This window comes from Delphinapterus leucas, chromosome 9 (assembly GCF_059928025.1).
Source record: "Delphinapterus leucas isolate spDelLeu-1000000601 "Yukka" chromosome 9, BTC_Dleu_Yukka2, whole genome shotgun sequence".
Classification (NCBI taxonomy): Eukaryota; Metazoa; Chordata; class Mammalia; order Artiodactyla; family Monodontidae; genus Delphinapterus; species Delphinapterus leucas.
In genome coordinates this window covers 41,527,140-41,546,043 of record NC_143137.1, presented here as the reverse complement: position 1 = coordinate 41,546,043, position 18,904 = coordinate 41,527,140, and the positions used below count along the sequence as shown (strand labels likewise).

The 18,904-nt window shown below is 41.3% G+C and overlaps 1 protein-coding gene across 3 annotated transcripts in view; it reads left to right on the top strand.

Annotated features, from left to right (window-relative positions):
- SEPTIN7 (septin 7) overlaps nt 1-5,359 on the top strand; it is a 102,582-nt gene extending 97,223 nt beyond the window's left edge. For all 3 annotated transcript variants that reach the window (XM_089917535.1, XM_022583461.2, XM_089917534.1), the window contains exons 12-13: nt 3,166-3,305; nt 4,308-5,359. In XM_089917535.1, the coding sequence (XP_089773661.1) occupies nt 3,166-3,305; nt 4,308-4,347 (180 nt within the window). In that variant the 3' untranslated portion in view covers nt 4,348-5,359. The remainder of the gene's footprint in view (nt 1-3,165; nt 3,306-4,307) is intronic.
- The last annotated feature ends 13,545 nt before the right edge of the window (nt 5,360-18,904 follow it).

The following is an 18,904-nucleotide window of genomic DNA, read 5'->3' as shown; positions in this document are numbered from 1 at the left end:
AAGAGCAGTAGAAGAAACTCTAGGTAAACACAAAATAAATCAACAATTTCAGTATAATTTCTCAGCACAGATTTATTATCATTGTGCTGAAAATTACTTTTAAATATATGGGATGACATTAATATGAAATACTTCTAAAAGTACTTTTAACGATAAAATTCAGTGAGATCCCTGTGTTTATATGTGACTCCACTAATATAATAATATTTGTGTTTAAATATATTAAAAGGAGACTCCGATCTAGTCTGTTAGATCCTTACAGTTGGTCTCTTTGCTTTTGTAATGAATTACTGCATAAAATACATAAACCTTCTTTGACTAAATACATAACCAAAAATACTCTGATCCATTGAGTAGAAGGAATGCATGGAGTAAAGTATTCAGTAATTTTGAGGAAATGTTTTTATTCCACATTAGATTTCTCTTAAATCACTGGGCTTTTCATGTAATCTCTTATTAAAAAAAACTTTCGCTGTTGTTGTATTTATCATATGCTTAATTCAGTGGGGATACAGAATAGCTCCTCCTGGTCTAAGACTACCAAGCACTGCAGAACTAGCATCCCTGGCATCTGTTATTAAGACGACATTTAGGAGATTAAGTTTAGTCTTTTTTATTAATTAGCTTTTTATTAAATCTATCCATCCAAGTCTCTACCCCTTCACTAATTAATAAATAATCTGGAAAATCCGTATCAGAAGGTGAATAAAAACAGGAGTAATCAAGAGTCTGCATTATCTTCACACTTAGATTATGATGAAAATCTAGGAGTTGAATTTACATTTGGTATAGACATATTTTAGGGCCTGCTCCTAAGAGTAAATGTTATAAACAAACAATTATAAAACTGTAGTTATAGAACCCTTTGAGAGTTTTTACGATTACTGTGAATGGTGAAAACAGAGTTTTGCGAAACTTAACTGCTCTTTGAAGGATAGAATCTTTATTAACATTAAAAGGACCTGTAAAGAGATCTTGACCATGTTTCTCCTAATTCAGTAAGCCATGTAAGTATGTAAATATATAGGTGAAGAAACCTATTTAACGTTGTTTAATACTGTTTTTTCTCAAGTGCTAGAAGTATTTGTTCGGGGCACAGTTGCTAATATCCAGCAGCACAGTGTATCAGGCACAGTATTAAGCATCTTTCATGGATTATGTCATTTAATTCATACCACAGCCCTTCAGGATGGATATTATTGTCCATTTCCCTTTTTTACATGAGAGGAAAGATAAATTAACTTGGTCTGTGGTGCATAGCTGTAAGCCATTATTTGAATACACTTAACTTTGTTCTTAATCAGTAGACAAGTCCACAATCACGTATCCACAATTTCAGAAAACTGCAAAACCAGACATAGAACTAATAGTTTTATCCCACTTGATGTGAATATTTATATACTTCACTGCAAAAAATAGTAATGTGTTTGGTTATAGGTGCTACCTTAGACAGCCCAGGAGTTGTTTTGTAAATAGAGTATATAGACCTTTCTAAGTAGTATTGGCTTTCTGAAATCTGAAAAATTCTGAACTGTGAAACACATCTAACCCCAAGGGTTTCTAGGAAGTGAGGGATTGTGACCTGTACTTTTAACCTACATGCAGTTAACACAAAGATATGTATATGTGACAGAAATGTACAGGTAAAGAATGATGAGCACTGGTGAACCTGTGGTCCAGCTTAAAAAAATAAGGCATCATCAGTTCATTTGAGGCCCCTTTGTGTCTCTCCCCTATTGTATCCCTCTCTCTCCTTTTCAGAGGTGACTATTCTGAATTGTGTGTATATAATTCCCTTGCATTTTTTTTTTTTAAATAACCAAAGGCATTTTCCTGTGTTCCTATTTTCTGACATTTTCTTAGTAACTTGTTTGCTGTCATCAGGAAGATGTTACCTCAAATTTGATTCATGTTTGCTTAAATATATTTTAGATGGTTTTGTTTTGTAAGAACTGCATGAAATAATTTGGAATGGGAATGAATATGAAGTCACTTTTTGTGGGTTTACAAAGTAATTAAGAAAACAAGTTGTATGCGAAATCACAATCCAAATTCAAGATGATAATTGATTGGTGTAATAACAGTCTTTAATAAAACATCGTTCCTGGACATCTGAAAGTTTTTAATATTAATAGTTCTTAGTTATTCATTGTAGTTTTTTTTTTCTATGACTGTTTTCCTCAGAAATGGATTAACTAGCACCTAAATGAATTATTTAATGAACTGTTAGATAAGCTCTTTGTTTCTGCAGTTACTTTGCGTGAGTGTTCTCCATCTTTCAGCCAGCATTCTTTATAGCATTAATTCTTTTTTTTTTAAAATAATCCAATTTATAAAGACTCAGCTTCTGGATTTTTTTTTTTTTTGTGGTACGCGGGCCTCTCACTGTTGTGGCCTCTCCCATCGCGGAGCGCAGGCTCCGGATGCGCAGGCTCAGTGGCCGTGGCTCACGGGCCCAGCCGCTCCGCGGCACGTAGGATCTTCCCGGACCGGGGCACGAACCCGTGTCCCTTGCATCGGCGGGCGGACTCTCAACCACTGCGCCACCAGGGAAGCCCCCAGGATTATATATTTTTAACAAGCATTCAGGTGATTTGTACGAAGACTGATATGTGAGAAACACTGCTTTTTAAGAATCGGGGACCTTATCCCGTGATCTTGTAACTCTTAGATCCTCATCTATTTGCTTTCATTTCACTTGTCTCAGCTTTCTGAACTTGGAATTACAAGACAGGTTCAAATCCTGGTTCTGCCACTTTTTGGCTAATGACTTTGGGCGAGTGACATAAACTCTGCAACTGTTTGGTCATCTATGAAGTGGGAGCAGTGGTGTCTTCCCTGCCCAGCTTCCTACATGTTTTGTGAGTAAGGAAAAATGAGATGATAAGATAGGGTATGCCCATTATAAAGTGCTACACACTGTAGCTTATTGTACTCTTTTTTTCCCTGTTTACCAAGATTATTCTCTTTGATCACTGGCCTTTTGGGTGGTAAGTCCTATAGGCAGAGGAATTTTAGTGCTAAAATTTTAGACAGTGCTGAAACCAGGTGATACTTTGAATTTATAGCATAAGAACTGAATGCTCATTAGGATGCCTGGATGAAATGTACTTCTGCTCCTGATTTCTCAAACAGTTTTATTTTATATATTGTGCTCTGAATTAGCTCCAACGGCGCCATGAGCAAATGAAAAAGAATCTGGAAGCACAGCACAAAGAATTAGAGGAAAAACGTCGTCAGTTTGAAGACGAGAAAGCAAATTGGGAAGCCCAACAACGTATTTTAGAGCAACAGAACTCTTCAAGGTATCTAATATCAGATTCCCAAGAAATGTGTGTATTAATATTTTAAAGAATTATTTTCCTATTTATTTGAAAAACATTAAAATAACATTTAAAAAGACATCATCCATTATCATAAATCCCAAGCACAGATAATTTTCATGGATGAATCTTTTATATAGATGGATGCAGTCTGTCATAACAATATTTTTTTCACTGTAAACATTTTCCATGACTTAACAATCTTCATAATTTAGTAGCTTCATAACATTCTTTTCAGTTGATTCACCATAATCAGTTGCTCACCTTTTCCCATCAAATGTTGGACATAATGGTTGTATTTAATTTTTGGCAAACATAGAGAACACTGCTACAAAGATCTTTTGTACATTTAGAGGTATGTCTTAATTGTGTTGAATTATTTCATTAAGATAAAATTTTGGATATCTAATTCCTAATGCAGCTAATTAGTTACTCTTAATTTACACAAAAATCAGTAGTATTTGTACTTTGGTTTTCTTCTTTTCCTCATTAGTCCCATTTAAAACTGAAAAGTTGTATCCCTATAAGGATTCTGCACTTTACGCTCACTGCTAAACATTTTCAAGATTTTCAACACTATCCTTTTATTAACTTTTTCCCCAAGGAAGAAGAAAATATATTTGTAAAAGCGAAGCATTTCAGAATGCAAATGGCAGTAGGAGAAAAGGATACTCTGGTTGATGTCAGTTGATCTTTTTTGATTTGCACTGTTTCATTTAGGAAAAATTGTGCTTGTATATTAAAAATGGGTTTTTGTCATTTTTTTTACTGTTTGTCTTGGAATTTTGTCAAATATTTGTCCAAGAAAATAATATTGTAGACTAGTATTGTCCTTAGTGTTAACTTTAAATCTTCTAATTTTTAAATGAAATCGTAGTGTTTGAAAATCCAACACAGTTGTAGTTGGTTTAGCTGTTGCTACCATATGTTATCTATGTTTATAAAGTGGTCACTCATTTTGATTATTTTCCTTTAATCATTTAGAACCTTGGAAAAGAACAAGAAGAAAGGGAAGATCTTTTAAACCCTCTTTTGACCACCAGTTACATATTAGTTGCCAACATGCCAGCTTGGACATCAGTGTTTGTTGGATCCGTTTGACCAATTTGCACCGGTTTTATCCTTAATGATGGATTTAACAGCATGACAAAAATTATTATTATTATTTTTTGTTCTTGACGGAGATTAAGATGCCTTTAATTGTCTAGGGTGTTGTGTACTTAGAAACTAACAGCTCTAAGTACCTTTCCTATGTTTTCTTTTTTTATTAAACAGATGTCTTCAATTTAATGCAAGAAAACATTTTACTGTTGTACAATCATGTTCTGGTAGTTTGATTGTTTACAGGATATTCCAAAATAAAAGGACTCTGGAAGGTTTTCATTGAGGATAAATTGCCATAATATGATGCAAACTATGCTTCTTTATGATAATTATAATACAAAGGTTCCATTCAGTGCAACATATACAATAATGTAATTTAGTCTAACACAGTTGACCCTATTTTTTGACACTTCCATTGTTTAAAAAGACACATGGAAAAAAAAACCTATATGCTTACAACGCACCTAGAGCTTTTTTATAACAACCTCTTTTTTTGTTTGTTTGTTTTGGATTCTTTAAATATATATTATTCTCATTTAGTGCCCTCTTTAGCCAGAATCTCATTACTGCTTCATTTTTGTAATAACATTTAATTTAGGTATTTTCCATATATTGGCCCTGCTAAAATAGAATATAGCATCTTTCATATGGTAGGAACCAACAAGGAAACTTTAATTCCCTTTTACACTTTGTGGTAAGTAGCGGGGGGAAAAATGCATTTATAGATCATTTCTAGGCAAAATTGTGAAGCTAACAACCAACCTATTTCTACCTATGTGCAGTCTCTTTATTTTACTAGAAATGGGAATCATGGCCTATTGAAAAGAAAAAAAAGTCACCATTCTGCATTTAGCTGTATTCATATATTGCATTTCTGTATTTTTTTGTTTGTATTGTAAAAAATTCACATAATAAACAATGTTGTGATGTAACTGAGCGTGGGGTCTTAAATATTCTACAGTTGATATACAAGAGTGTACAGTGTGTTTGGAAAGAAGCTTTTCAGCTTCAATTTGCCTCCTCCATGATTGTAACTCTTATCTTTTCTCTTGTATGTTTGTTTCATTTAGAATGCATACGTCCTGATTTTCTAACTAACTAACTTACGGGGTATAGTATCTCTCTACTCATTTCTGTCTCCTATTAACACGTTATTTCTCTGAGAATGAATTTCAACTCCCCAGATGAACTCACAAGTCCTTGGACTGAAATTTTTTAACTGGAAGGAGGGTGGTATAATTTCTTTTCACTATAAGGTCAAATGATACAGATTTTAACAAAATGCTTTATGATATTTTAAGTATAATTAATGCAACACAGTTTGTTACCTTAAAAAGTTTCATCATATCTGTTACTTTTTAAAATTAGTGATCCAAGCAGAAGGAAGTAACTGATATTTCTGATTAGCCAATATTTTTGTTTACATCAGAGGCTGGTGGGTTTAAACAAATCAGTATGCTTGAAAGATCTTGTTGCTTTTCAAAGATATATAGATATAAAGTGTAAAGCATATTAGGAAGATTATTCACCTTACAGAATCTTGACTTTACATATAAGTTCACCCTGGAGTATTTTTTTTAATTAATTAATTTTTGCTGTGTTGCGTCTTCGTTTCTGTGCAAGGGCTTTCTCTAGTTGTGGCAAGTGGGGGCCACTCTTCATCCCGGTGCACAGGCCTCTGACTATCGCGGCCTCTCTTGTTGCGGAGCGCAGGCTCAGTAGTTGTGGCTCACGGGCCTAGTTGCTCCGCGGCATGTGGGATCCGCCCAGACCAGGGCTCGAACCCGTGTCCCCTGCATTAGCAGGCAGATTCTCAACCACTGCGCCACCAGGGAAGCCCTGGAGTGCTATTTTTAAAGCAGATCTTATAGGGTATAGGGCATTAAAAACGTGATTTTAAGAATACTGCAGTAGGGCTTCCCTGGTGGCACAGTGGTTGAGAGTCCGCCTGCCGATGCAGGGGACGCAGGTTTGTGCGCCGGTCCGGGAAGATCCCACATGCCGCGGAGCAGCTGGGCCCGTGAGCCATGGCCGCTGAGCCTGCGCGTCCGGAGCCTGTGCTCTGCAACGGGAGAGGCCACAACAGTGAGAGGCCCGAGTACTGCAAAAAAAAAAAAAAAAAAGAATACTGCAGTAAATACTTACCCTTATTTGATGACCATTACTAGTTAAAGATTGTCTTGGAAAACTTTTGTTAATCCTAAAATGCTTTCTTCTATTGGAGAATATACTATAGTGCAAATGCCTTTTATTTTGGCTGCGTTGGGTCTTTGCTGCTGTGTGCGGGCTTTCTCTAGTTGTGGCAAGTGGCGGCTCCTCTTCTTTGCCGTGCGCGGGCTTCTCATTGCGGTGACTTCTCTTGTTGTGGAGCACTAGCTGTAGGCGTGCGGGCTTCAGTAGGTGTGGCTCCCAGGCTCTAGAGCGCAGGCTCAGTAGTTGTGGGATCTTCCCGGACCAGGGCTTGAACCCGTATCCCCTGCATTTGCAGGCGGATTCTTAACCACTGTGCCACCAGGGAAGCCCTACAAATGGCTTAAAAAAAAAAAAATTGGCTTTTATTTCAAGACCAGAATCAGATATTTAGGAATAGCTGTAAGTAAATGTGCAGGGGTTTTTTTGTTTGGTTTCGTTCTTAGGTTAAGAGAGATTGGGTTAACACCCCTAACCAGAAAAGTTTGGTTTTAGGAAGTTAAGAATAACCTACCGAGTTTGGAGACTGCAAAATGAGGAAGTTTATATTGACCGCCTGCCTAACTGGTAAGTACTGCTGAAAAAGGTTCTCATAGATGCCATTTAAAAATTCTGTACATTGTGATAACTTAATAAAAGTCACCTTTTTTCTACTTCCCTAGTGAAAACTTTCAATAGTCTTTATCCATGTCATGCCTAAGGTTTTATCTGAATCTGATATAGGACCCATACAACTTGACTGGGTCTTTTGATGGTTGGCTCCAAGCTTTTCAAGCATATTGAGGGCTTTTTTGTTATATGGCCTGTGGATTTTTGAGAACTGTTAGGTGATTATTCACAACACATACAACATTCAGGAAGGCATAAGGAAAGGCTAGCTTGTAAACAGCAAAACGGGCAATACCTAGTCTCCATTGTCAGAGGCATTATATAATTGAAGTCACTCATTAACCACTATGCCATCTTTTTAATTAAGTGAGACTGACCAAGTATGCACTAATGCCAGTGAACATCTTGGGCACCACATGGCAGAGTTTTACTGCCACCTACTGGAAATAAGATCTAATTGATTTTATCAAGTTCACCAGTAACTGGGGAAGTTGATAATAAATTGGACATACGGCTTATTTCTGTGTGGCTCAGGTTGTAATTTAGAAAGCTGAGGAGTTAGAAACTCCTGCTTTTCAGACTCATTAGCTTAGTGTCACAGTACAACCTACAGATTCTGACTCTGCACCTTTTGTGCCTTTTATTCTCTAGGAGAAAGACCTAGGAATGTGGAAGTCAGGGTATAGTAGGTAAGGGAAAAATAAGAAGGAAAGAAGGTTGTCTGATAATGCAACAACAGCAAAGTGTTGACTTAGCACGTCATCTAGATCACTGTTTCCAAACCTGAAACTGTTTCCTTAAGAAAATATTTTTGAGCATGTATCTGATTATAATTGTATAGTAAATCATATACATGTAGCACTGTTAATGAATATTATGAAACAAAATTTTAAAAATTGAAAAAAAGTTTGGCACTCTTCCCAAGTCCCAGTGAATTATCTAGTACACTCTACTTTGGAAGCCCTTGATTTAGTATGGTTGTAGGTAGTATGTAGATGATTAATATTCAGTTATTGTTGAATCCCCAAGGAAGTCCTAGTGAATACTGCTGTAGTGTCCTACTTGATGTAAAAGGAAAGATTATTGTCTGCCACTCCAGTAAATTGAAATCCTTTCTAATAAATAGCTTGCAAGTGAAAACAAAAGTTCATGTCCTTCATTTAGGATATTTACCCTACCCCAGACAGTGAGCTAAATGGTTTATGTGCATTATCTTCATTTAATCCTTAATAGATACCAGTGTCATCCTTTTACAGATGTGGAAACAGCTTTGGAGATGGTTAGTGACTTACCCAATAGCCGGGTGGTAACTGGCAGAGCTGGAGTTTGAACTGGTCTTGGCAACACCAGGACCTGTGTGCTTCAGTCTTATGCCATATGACCCCCTGGTGTGTGCTAGAAAACACTGGACACACTAATCATCTAGGTTCAAATCCCATCTCTGTATAAACTATGTTGCCTTTCCTTTCTGAATATTTGTTTCTTAAGCCATAAAGTAGGGCCCATATCTCCCTTGCTGGTTCAGAGTGAAGATTACATTGTGACTGCACATGTGAAGGTGTCTGGACCTTGAGAGATTATCCTTGAATTTTAAGAAAATTCAATTAACACAAAAACAAAAACAGTTCAACACCTCCCCCCTCTCCCAGAATGTTGATGGATGTGGTGATGCCAGGGCCATGACAAAAGTATTGTCTTTTCCCACTTTTAGGTAAGTTTGCATGGTGCCATGGTAAGTGTCCAGACCTGCTTCTTTGTACACAGCCTTTTGGAGTTACTAAATGAGGTATGTTTCAACAGTAGGGTACATTATGGAAATAAGGTAATTCTGGTTAAGAGCAGGTTTTCTGCAGTGCTAGTAATGGGAATTATAAAACTTGAACTTCTTTGGAAGTAATGCTGAGATGGTTTATCAGTATCTCATCTATGAAAACATTGCTGCTTTTCCAGAAAACTCGGTTCCCATGATTTGGGATTAATCTATAGAACGTTCAGAGTTTAGTGTCAGCCGTTTTCAGCAGAAAATAGGGACTGACAATTTCCTGTGTTCTTTAGAAGACTTTCAAAGCTTCACAGGAAGAATGAAGACTATTCTTGGCCTGAACATTTGCTCCATGGAGTGCTGGGCCCAGCCAAACAGCATTGTATTAGCAAAGGAGGGTCAAGTGAAAGGAGACCTTGTTCTGTGCCAGGCTCTCAAAGGGTAGCCTGAAACCCCACTGGCCACCCAGATGCAGTGTTTGTGGACCTGCTGAAACATAATGCCATTCAGGCTTTCTGAAATCCTTTGGGATAGGGAGAAGTAGTAGTAGTTGACACTTCTGAGAATAGAGATCTGTGAGGACTTGGCATAAGGTGGGAGGCTAATTGGCGGAGATGGTAAGACGCTGCCAACAAGTGTCTATTTTTGGTTATCTTCTTCAAAGTGAGTCCTTAGCTTCCTAGCTTACAGGTGTGTTGCAAGGAACAGTGTTTCACCCTGGCTACTTACAAGGAAACAGCAGACTACAGAAGCCCCACGAGTAGGAGTCTGCTTCTCATCCAAGTGTGCGGTACTGAACTAGGTCTACCAGGGGCTTACAACTTTTCCCCCCCTCATTTAATTCTGTTGTCTTTGAATTTCACTGGGCTCTTTCATATTTAAATGTATGCTCCAAGCCCAGAAAAGTTCCCTGTGTTTGGGGTAAGCTACTAATTTAAGCAACTTGGCAAATGGTGGGTGAAGTGATAGGTGCCGTGGCACAGACCCCAGAATTAATGTGAGCTTTTTCCCCTTGCTTTTCAGAAGTAAAGGAATATATGTTTTGTCTGGTTGGGAGTTGGGATAGCTGTCAATTTTTTCCCTAGGGATAAATCTCTTGATTATACAAATCTATGGCTTAGTGTGGTTTATGTTTCAAACCAAAAAAAAAGCAGTGTTGTAATTAACATTTTAGGAACACAGTTCTTTCACTCAGACGCCAAAATTAAATCTTCCTTAGACCTTCGGGTTGCTGGGTAAAGGTATAAGGAACTCAAGTTGGCATTTTCTCTCCCAAACCTCTACTTCATTAGTGCTTAATTAGGCCTCATCCCTCGTAGTCATGCTTGGAAGATGGAGAAGAGGCCACTGAGGCAAGCTCACTTCTGTGAACTCTTTATTCAGTTGGGATTGACCCAAGTATAACCCATGTCCCAAAGAGGAGATGGGCTTTCTCTCCAACTTGTACTATGAGGACTGAGGAACTCATCCTACCAAATGTGAACATTTTGACAGTATTCAAACTGGGAAGAATTCCTATTTATCAAAGGAGAGAAAGCTTACTTGGAAATTGAGGCAAGGGAACAAAATCATCGAAAAGCAAAGCAACAAGTGTTTGTTGAGTACCTGCTATGTGCCAAATACAGAGTTCACATAGATTCTCAGTGAAAGATCGTAGAATTTTATGACATGGCCATTTTAATCCCTCATTAATAACAAGCAGACTAGAATGGATAAAGATGTGGTATATATATTGAATGGAATAGTACTCAGCCATAAAAAAGAATGAAATAATGCCATTTGCAGCAACATGGATGGACCTGGAGATTATCATACTAAGTGAAGTAAGTCAGAAAGACAAATATACGATATCACATTTGGAATCTAAAAAAATGATACAAATGAATTTATTTATGAAACAAACAGACTCACAGACATAGAAAACAAACTTCTGGTTACCAGAGGGGAAAGGAGGGGGATGGATAAATTAGGACTTTGTGATTAACAGGTACACTATATAAAATAGATAAACGATATGGACCTACTGTATAGCACAGGGAACCATATTCAATATCTTGTAATAACCTATAATGGAAAAGAATCTGAAAAAATATATATATATAAAGCTGAATCACTTAGCTGTACTCCTGAAACTAACAACATTGTAAATCAACTATACTCCAATAAAAAAAGAAGCAAAAAAGAAGACTAAAATTTAACTGTAAAATTATATAATATTTGTATTAGTTATCCGTTGCTGTATGCAAAGGAACAACTGCCCTCTAACCTTAGTAATGATAACATGTAAACTGTAATAATAACATTTGTTTTCTTAGTTTTTGCAGGTCAGGAATTAGCCGGGTGGTTCTGGCTGGGGGATGGCATTAAAGATGTTGGCTGGAGGGCCTGCTTACAAGATGACTCTGTCAGATCACTGGCGAGTTGATGTCAGGAGCCCTCAGTCCCTTACTACATGGACCTCTCCATAGGGCTTCTTGAATGTCCTTCTGACATGGTGACTGGTTTTCTCCCAGAACAAGTGATCCAAGAGAGATCAAGGTTTAAGCCACAATGTCTTTTATGACCTAGCTTTGGAAGTCACACAATGTCCTTTCTTCAATATGCTATTTATTGCTGATGCAGCTCAGCCCTGTTCAATGTGGGAGGCAGCTGTACAAAAGCTGGAGTGCCAGGAGGCCACTGCTACAACATTTTATCGTTTTGTTTAATAAATAGTTTTTCAAATTTTTGTTTAATAAAATTATTTAAGTATTTTGTTTGATAAACATTTTTACAAATAACGCTGCAGTGAACATTTCTGTACACATCTTCTTGCCCAAATATGCGAGTTTCTATAGGCTTATGTGTCAACATCAACAAAGTCAGCAGGTCTGTGCCTTTTAGGTTCATAAACCTCTGTCAAGGTTTCTGGGAGGCATCACGCAGAATATTTTATCCACTGCCTCCTCCCCACTCAGATCAGATGTCCCTACAGGCCCAACCCACGGCCTTAATTAACTCCAGGCTTCCATCTTTACAGTTTCAACCAGAGAAGAGAGCAGGAGTTCTTCCCCTGCCTGAAAGTTTGAAAAATCACAGTGAAGAACTACAACAGGCCCAGTAGGGTGGGTGGCAAAGCCGTGGCCACAGAAATAAAAACTGTGAGCCAAACAGTACCACTTCTCCCCTGCAAACTTGTCTCCCCCTAGGGATTATGGGTAAATGAAGTACCAATTCTGCAGCCAACCTGGGCATTTGAACCAGTTCACCCCATGCACACCCCACATTCCAGCTCGGGCTTTGCCTGTGTTGGCTGTTGTGGAGCTCCACCTGGCCTACAGCCTTCTTCCCCACACCCAGGCAGCCCCCGAACCTTGGCCCCCATGAGACTGCACCTCTCTCCCTCCCTCCTTGCTGCCCACCCTGGGCCAGGGTTTACACTGGCCCCTATTCTGTGGGTCGTGGGTGCACCCAAAGCCCACATCTCAGCACTTCCCCCCTCACAGGGCTGGCTTCCTGTTGGTACCTACAACAGATTGTCAAATACCTCCTCCCCATTTATAGATTTTTTTAAAAATATATTTATTTTTGGCTGCGTCAGGTCTTAGTTGGGGCGCGCGGGCTTGGTAGTTGCAGCGCGTGGGCTTAGTTGCCCCACAGGATGTGGGATCTTAGTTCCCTGACCAGGGATCAAACCCGCATCCCTTGCATTGGACGGTGGATTCTTAAACCACTGGAACACCAGGGAAGTCCCCCCATTTATAGGTTTTTAATGAACTTTTTTCCTTCTGATTTTCAATTTTGGCAAAAAGTACTTTTTTCTGAACCATTTTTGAGTCTTTTGAAGCCCGATGCCCTTTATATTAAATACTTAGGTGTGTATTTCCTAGAAAAAAGGAAATTCTCATATAATAGAATAATAATCAAAACTTGATGATATTTAATGAGCTTTTAATAAGACTTAACATTTATAGATCCTGTCAGATAACTGACAAGTTGATGTCAGGAGGCCTCAGTCCCTTGCTGCATGGACCTGCTTGAGTGTTCTTATCTTCAACTATATATTTGTATGTTCATATTTATGTACACTGCACTTTGCATTATGGCCCAAAGCTCCCACTTCTGGCTGTTGTGCTTGCATATTCCTTCAAATAAATTTAAAGGGAATCAACTCAGCATCCCTGGGCCTGGACCTCTTCATCACCAATAAACCCTGTGAGTTGATTGGATGGGATCAGTGGCCGGGTTGACACCTGAGCCTAGGTGTCACTTCTCTCTCTACCATCCATTCGTTCATTCTCATTCTCTCCATCTGACCTCTGAGCACGGGACAGCCAGGTGTCCTCTCTCCCACACCAAGACTTCCGCTTTCCTCGGTGAGACAGAAATGCACTGCCACCTCAAGGGGGCTTCGAAGATTAAGGCAGTGGAAGGTAGTGGCCTCAGCCTGGCCCCACCGGTGCTAGAAGCCCGCGCAGGGCCTTGCTCCCCATGCAAGTAGCTCTCGAGGCTGCCCCGCGCCTGTCCAGCCAGTTCCCTCTCGGGCCTCCCATCTCTTGGGGTCAAGTGGGGGCTAGGATCTGTGGATACAGACCCTGCCTTACCTCACGGGCCACCATTCAAGTGTCAGCGGCAGACGGTGGCTGTTGGGACAGAAGGTGACAGCATCCTCAGGCACCCTGCAACCCTGTGCCAGGAGGTGGCTTTCCAGGGGGCTCCCAGAGCACCCGCCAACCCTGAATTCCACTCAACTGTTGGATTTTATTTTGTTTCAGAAACACTTCAAGACCTTTTATTAATTTATTGAGGGAAGAGTTTTAAGAATGTTACAAAAGTAACTTAGAAAAAAAAAAAAGTAACTTAGACTCTTAGAACATTACAACCAAACATAAAGAAAACATTAACAGTTTAAAGTTTCCTCAAAATGTTAAACATAGAATAACCATATGACCCAGAAATACCTTTTCTGGGCATATACCCAAAAGAAGTAAAAGCAAGGACTAGAGCGGGTATTTGCACATCTGTGTTCATAGCAGCATTATTCACAATAGCCAAAAGGTGGAAGCAACCCAAGTGTCCATGGACAGATGAAAGGATAAACAGAATGTGGTGTATACATACAGTGGACTATATTCATCAGCCATAAAAAGGAAATTCTGACACAGGCTACAACATGGGTGAACATGCTACGTGAAAAAAGACACCAAACACAAAAGGACAAATGTATGATTCCACTTATATGAAATATCTAGAATAGGAAAATTATAGGGACAGAAAGTAGACCAGATATTACCGGGCCCTTCGGGGAGGGGAAATGGGGAGTTGTTGCTTAATGGGTACAGAGTTTTGCTTTGGAGTGTTGAATATTTTTGAAAATGGTGGTGATGGCTGCACACTGTCAGTGTAATTAGTGTCACTGAATTGTACACTTAAAAATGGTTAAAATGAAATTTTAATGTTATATATATTTTCCATAATTTAAAAAATAGTTAAGAAAGAGAGAAAAGAAAACATTGAGTTTGCCTCTCTACATACCATTCTACCTCTCTGAGGCAGGAGCAGTCAAGTAACTTAACTGGAGTCTGAAGTCATGTAAATGGAAGGGATTGGATTTGAGCTGATTGCAAACCATGCGAGATCACTATGGACAGCTTGTCTCTAAGCATCCAGCAGCCATGGTCAAGTGCCTTCCACACCATCGCATTTCCCTGGGAGCAGCAGTTGGTGAGTCATCACTGCTTCATTCTTCTCCCTTTGCTTTCCAGTGGGGACTGACGTTGGCCTGGACCTGGCCTGGGCTTTAGCATACTGGCCCCAAGTTTCCCCAAGACAGAGAGTGACAATGACTGTTCTAGAACCCAGTGCAGCCAGTTCAAAGCCCAAATTACCATAATGGGCAGGAGGCCTTGGTGGCCTCCCAAGGCTCCTCTCTACTCCTGAGGCCCCATGGCTGGGGCTACCATGGCCACCTCATCTCCAGAGAACTTCCCCTCTCCAGCAGCCACCTCCTCATGCCCTGCCCCTCTGAAATCTCAAGTTCCCTCTCCCCATCGCATCACTGTCTCCACCCACTCCTGTTCTTACTAGAGACTCCACACTCTACCTCACCTCCCTCCCTCCCCAACCCTGTGTGCATTGCCCAACAGGCACATCAAACTTCCGCTTATGTCTCCAAAAACTGGGGAGGAGAAAAGTTTGCTGGTTGATATTTTTTTAAAGAGACATCAAATTATTTTCCATGGGAAACAAGATTTTGTCAGAATCCTGGATTTTTTTGGCACTGTTTACAATTTTAAATTGGTTTTCATTTTGAATTGGATGGATGGGGGGTGGGGTGCTAGTCTTTAAGGGTTTACAGCCTCTGTACATTTTGACCTGGCCCTGCCCAGCCTGCCTGGCGGTGGCTCTTCTCCTCCTTGCTTCTTGCTTACTCTCATGGGGGCCCGAACATCACAAGGAGGCCAGATCTGAGAAGAGCTGGGAGAGCAGGAGGTGGAACGAAAGGAGGTGGAAGGAACCTTCAGCCTATACCAGGGGAGTTTGCTCTCTTTGCAATATGGTGTAGGGCAGCCTGAGTGTCCAGTGGAAATGCTTAGGAGTAATGGGACTGGGTCAGGGAGAAGTTAGGGTCGGGGAGGATGATCACCCCAGTGGTGCCCATTTTGGGCAGTGGTCAAGGACAATAGGGCATCAGCTCTCTGGTGGCTGGGAAGGGGGAGACACTGACCTCTCCTGAGTGTCAGCCTGGCCTAGGAGTCCCCAGTGACCTTACCATGTTCTCAGTGGATGGGGGACCTCTCTGGAAAAGGGGTTTGATACACACTCATGTGCTTCTCCTGGGTTTGTGACAGCACTCTGTGGGCCCTCACAGGGTTATTTTGGCCACTTGAAAAGCCTGCTGACCTTGCCTGGCAGGTGGTCTAGTTATAGGAATGGATGTGTGGGTGGAAGCCGGTCTGTCCTCATCCCTCTTCTCTGGAGAAGATGAAGCGGGGAGCAAGTGTGTGCCAGGATCCCCCTTTGGGAGAGCTGGGAACACAACTCCCAGTGGGCACCAGGGGGCAGCACTGGCCCAGCATCAGGCTCCTTCCACTGAGTAACCTTTCCTGGCCTCAGCAGCTGTAGTGGCACTAAGTTCCTGGGGCTATATTAATGTTTTTGGATTTTAAGAAATAAAAGGCATTTTGAGGGCCATGAACTTGGTGTGGGTCCTTATAGCATCAGGTGGAAAAACTTGGTCTGAGGGAAAAAGCATGAGACAGGTTCTGCTCTCCAGCTCTCTGATGAGAAACAAGCCCTTCATCCTTTCTTTGCCTCAGTTTCTCCATCTGTCTGACTGGGATGATCTCTTCCTCACCTACAGCTTAAGGAATTCTTATACTAAAAGGAGCAATTGATGGGAAGTGATTTCCCCGTGTTTAAGGCAGTTGGCCCATAGTCATGGGTATTGCTACAGTGAAGAAATGTGCCAGTGTAGCACCTTTACAATTGGATTCATGAATCCATCCTTTGGAATTAATTTTCCATAGTTAGAAACATGCAGCAGATGAGTGATGCTTCCTGCTTCCTCAAGTTGACACAGCCAAGGGGCTATGGGTGGGCTGGCAGAGTGAAAGACTAGTTTGGCCTCAAAAGAAGTGAGAACCCACAAAGTCAAAGTCAAACCTGGCCAGTGGAGACCTCACAGCAACTGGAGTCTCTCTTGGGGATGTTGTGGAGGGGTGATTTGTGGTACCCGCTGTTGGATGTCCAATTCCAGGGCCTTCCCTTTGCTGTCTGGTTCTGTCACTGAACATAAACAATCCCCCTGAAAGTGAGGGGAGGGAGAAGTAGGAGACCAGTTTCCTTGTGGCTGAACTTCTTGTCAACCTTTTCTGAAAGAGCCTGGCCCCGCTCATCCCAGGAAGGCAGTGACCAGGGCAGCACAAGACATAACAGAATGAATTTCTGGAGCTTTGGCAGAGCCCTGGGAGGGGCAGGCAGAATCCACTACGTAATCCAGCAAGTTGTCCTTACCGTTAGACAAAGGAAGGCTTAGCAGATGGTATGCAGTTTTCTATTGATGAAAGGCATTGGGTTATAAAATCCATTCAACCCAGAATATTTACACAAATCTCAACCACAAGCATCAGGTAGGTGCCAGTCCTGGCTCTACTACTCGATGCTGAGGAAGTTCCCCAACTTTTTTTTAAGTCACACATTCCTCATTTGGAGCACAGAGACTGTTATCTCTTCCTTGCAGCATCGTTGTGAAGATAAAATGAGCTCGCTTCTATCAAGTGCCTAGCAGAGCATCTAGAGCGCAGCAAGTGCTCGGTAAATATCAGCGTAGCAGGATGCTGGGTGAGAGGTTGAGAATTTTTGGTTGTTTAGTTTTGTGGATGTTTTGTTTAAGTAATTCTGTTCATCCTTGTGGGGTGGGAGCAGAGTCGACTTATGACTAATTAGGAAAAAAACGAAAGCTATGTTTCTTCTTCAGGAAGAGAACCAGAATTTGGTATCCTTAAGATCTCAAGATTCTTAAGACCCCTCCTTACATCCAGAAAACCTTTGTGGTTTTAAGGCTGATGCCCTGTCATGGCACAAAGGGGCAGAATGCATGTGTTGTGTTTTGGAGGTGTGAAAAGCAGACAGTGGCCTGAGCCTGCCCTCTCTCTCTGAGGGGCCGGGAAGAAGCAGCCTTGCGCAGACCTGTGAGGGAGAGATGGCTGCAGGGCGTGGTGGGCCCGTGTGGAGGGTCCTGGGCAGGCCCAGCGGGGAGGGCATGGGGTTGCCCTGGAGGCCCCCTCCTTGGCAGGGTCCTTCCAGATGGAGGCAGGAGGCCAGTGTGTGTGTGCTATGGGGTGAGGCCCAGCACTGCCCAGAGGGGGGAGCCACCCTGGTCTGGACACCTGGGGGACCTCTCTGGGGCTGTGTGACCCCTACCCCCACCCAGAGTCTTTGTGAGACCCAAAGGAGGAAACTGATTTTAAATGCCTCCCAGTCTTTAGTGGGTGGTTCATAATAAATCAGAGGGAAGAAAATCTGACATTATGTGCATCTCGAGGAGAATAATTCCTCGTGAGTGAAATGCAAAGATAACATGGATAACATTTGTTTGGGTCTTGGAATCTCAGCAAGTCAGCACCATACAAAACTGCTGAAGTGTGTTTTTCATCTAGTGGTTTTGGTTTTCTTGACATCAGACTGATAGAGACCCGAGGAACGACAAACCATACATACACAGCAACAACACAGGGCTGAGGAAGAAACGTAAGAAACGGAACAGGGTCTAAAGCCCACTACCATTCCTATTATCTAAAATACATGTGAACACACAGTGGTACCACATGTGTCATACATTCAAAGATCTCTCTCACACTGGTAAGGGAGGTGAGTGTGGGCTCAGAGGGAATCTATAGGTAAAGAAAAGATGTCAAGAGGGGGCTACCTGCTCTGGCAAGTGATGCACGGGTCCTGAGGCTGGGAGGGTGACTAGGGCAGCTCTACAGGGGCCATCCAGTGAGGTGGGGGACAGGCAAAAATGATGGGCATGAACCGTGGAGGTCCTGCCACAGACTCCATCAAGCCTACAGGCAATGCCATGAGGCTTCAGGGAATCTGCTGGGCACACAGGGAGCTTTCCAGGCCTGTGTCTGCCCTTCTGTTCATGTTGAGTGTCCAGTGTTGACTCACCCAGACCCTGGCACCTGGGTCGATTCATGTGGGCTCACCCAGCAATTTCTTAGGTTCCCATAAACACTGTAAACAGCCTGTGTCTAACAGGAACTTCCCATTTAATTTCTTTCAGGATTGACATTAAAAGTAAACTGGTCCACTTAAAGTGTAGAATCTTAACACACCCCATTGGGAAAACTGTCTTTTTCTGTAGCCCAAAGCCTGTCAGGCTTCGCGGATTTTACAGAAGAACCCGAACTGAGGGCCAGGCCACACCTGG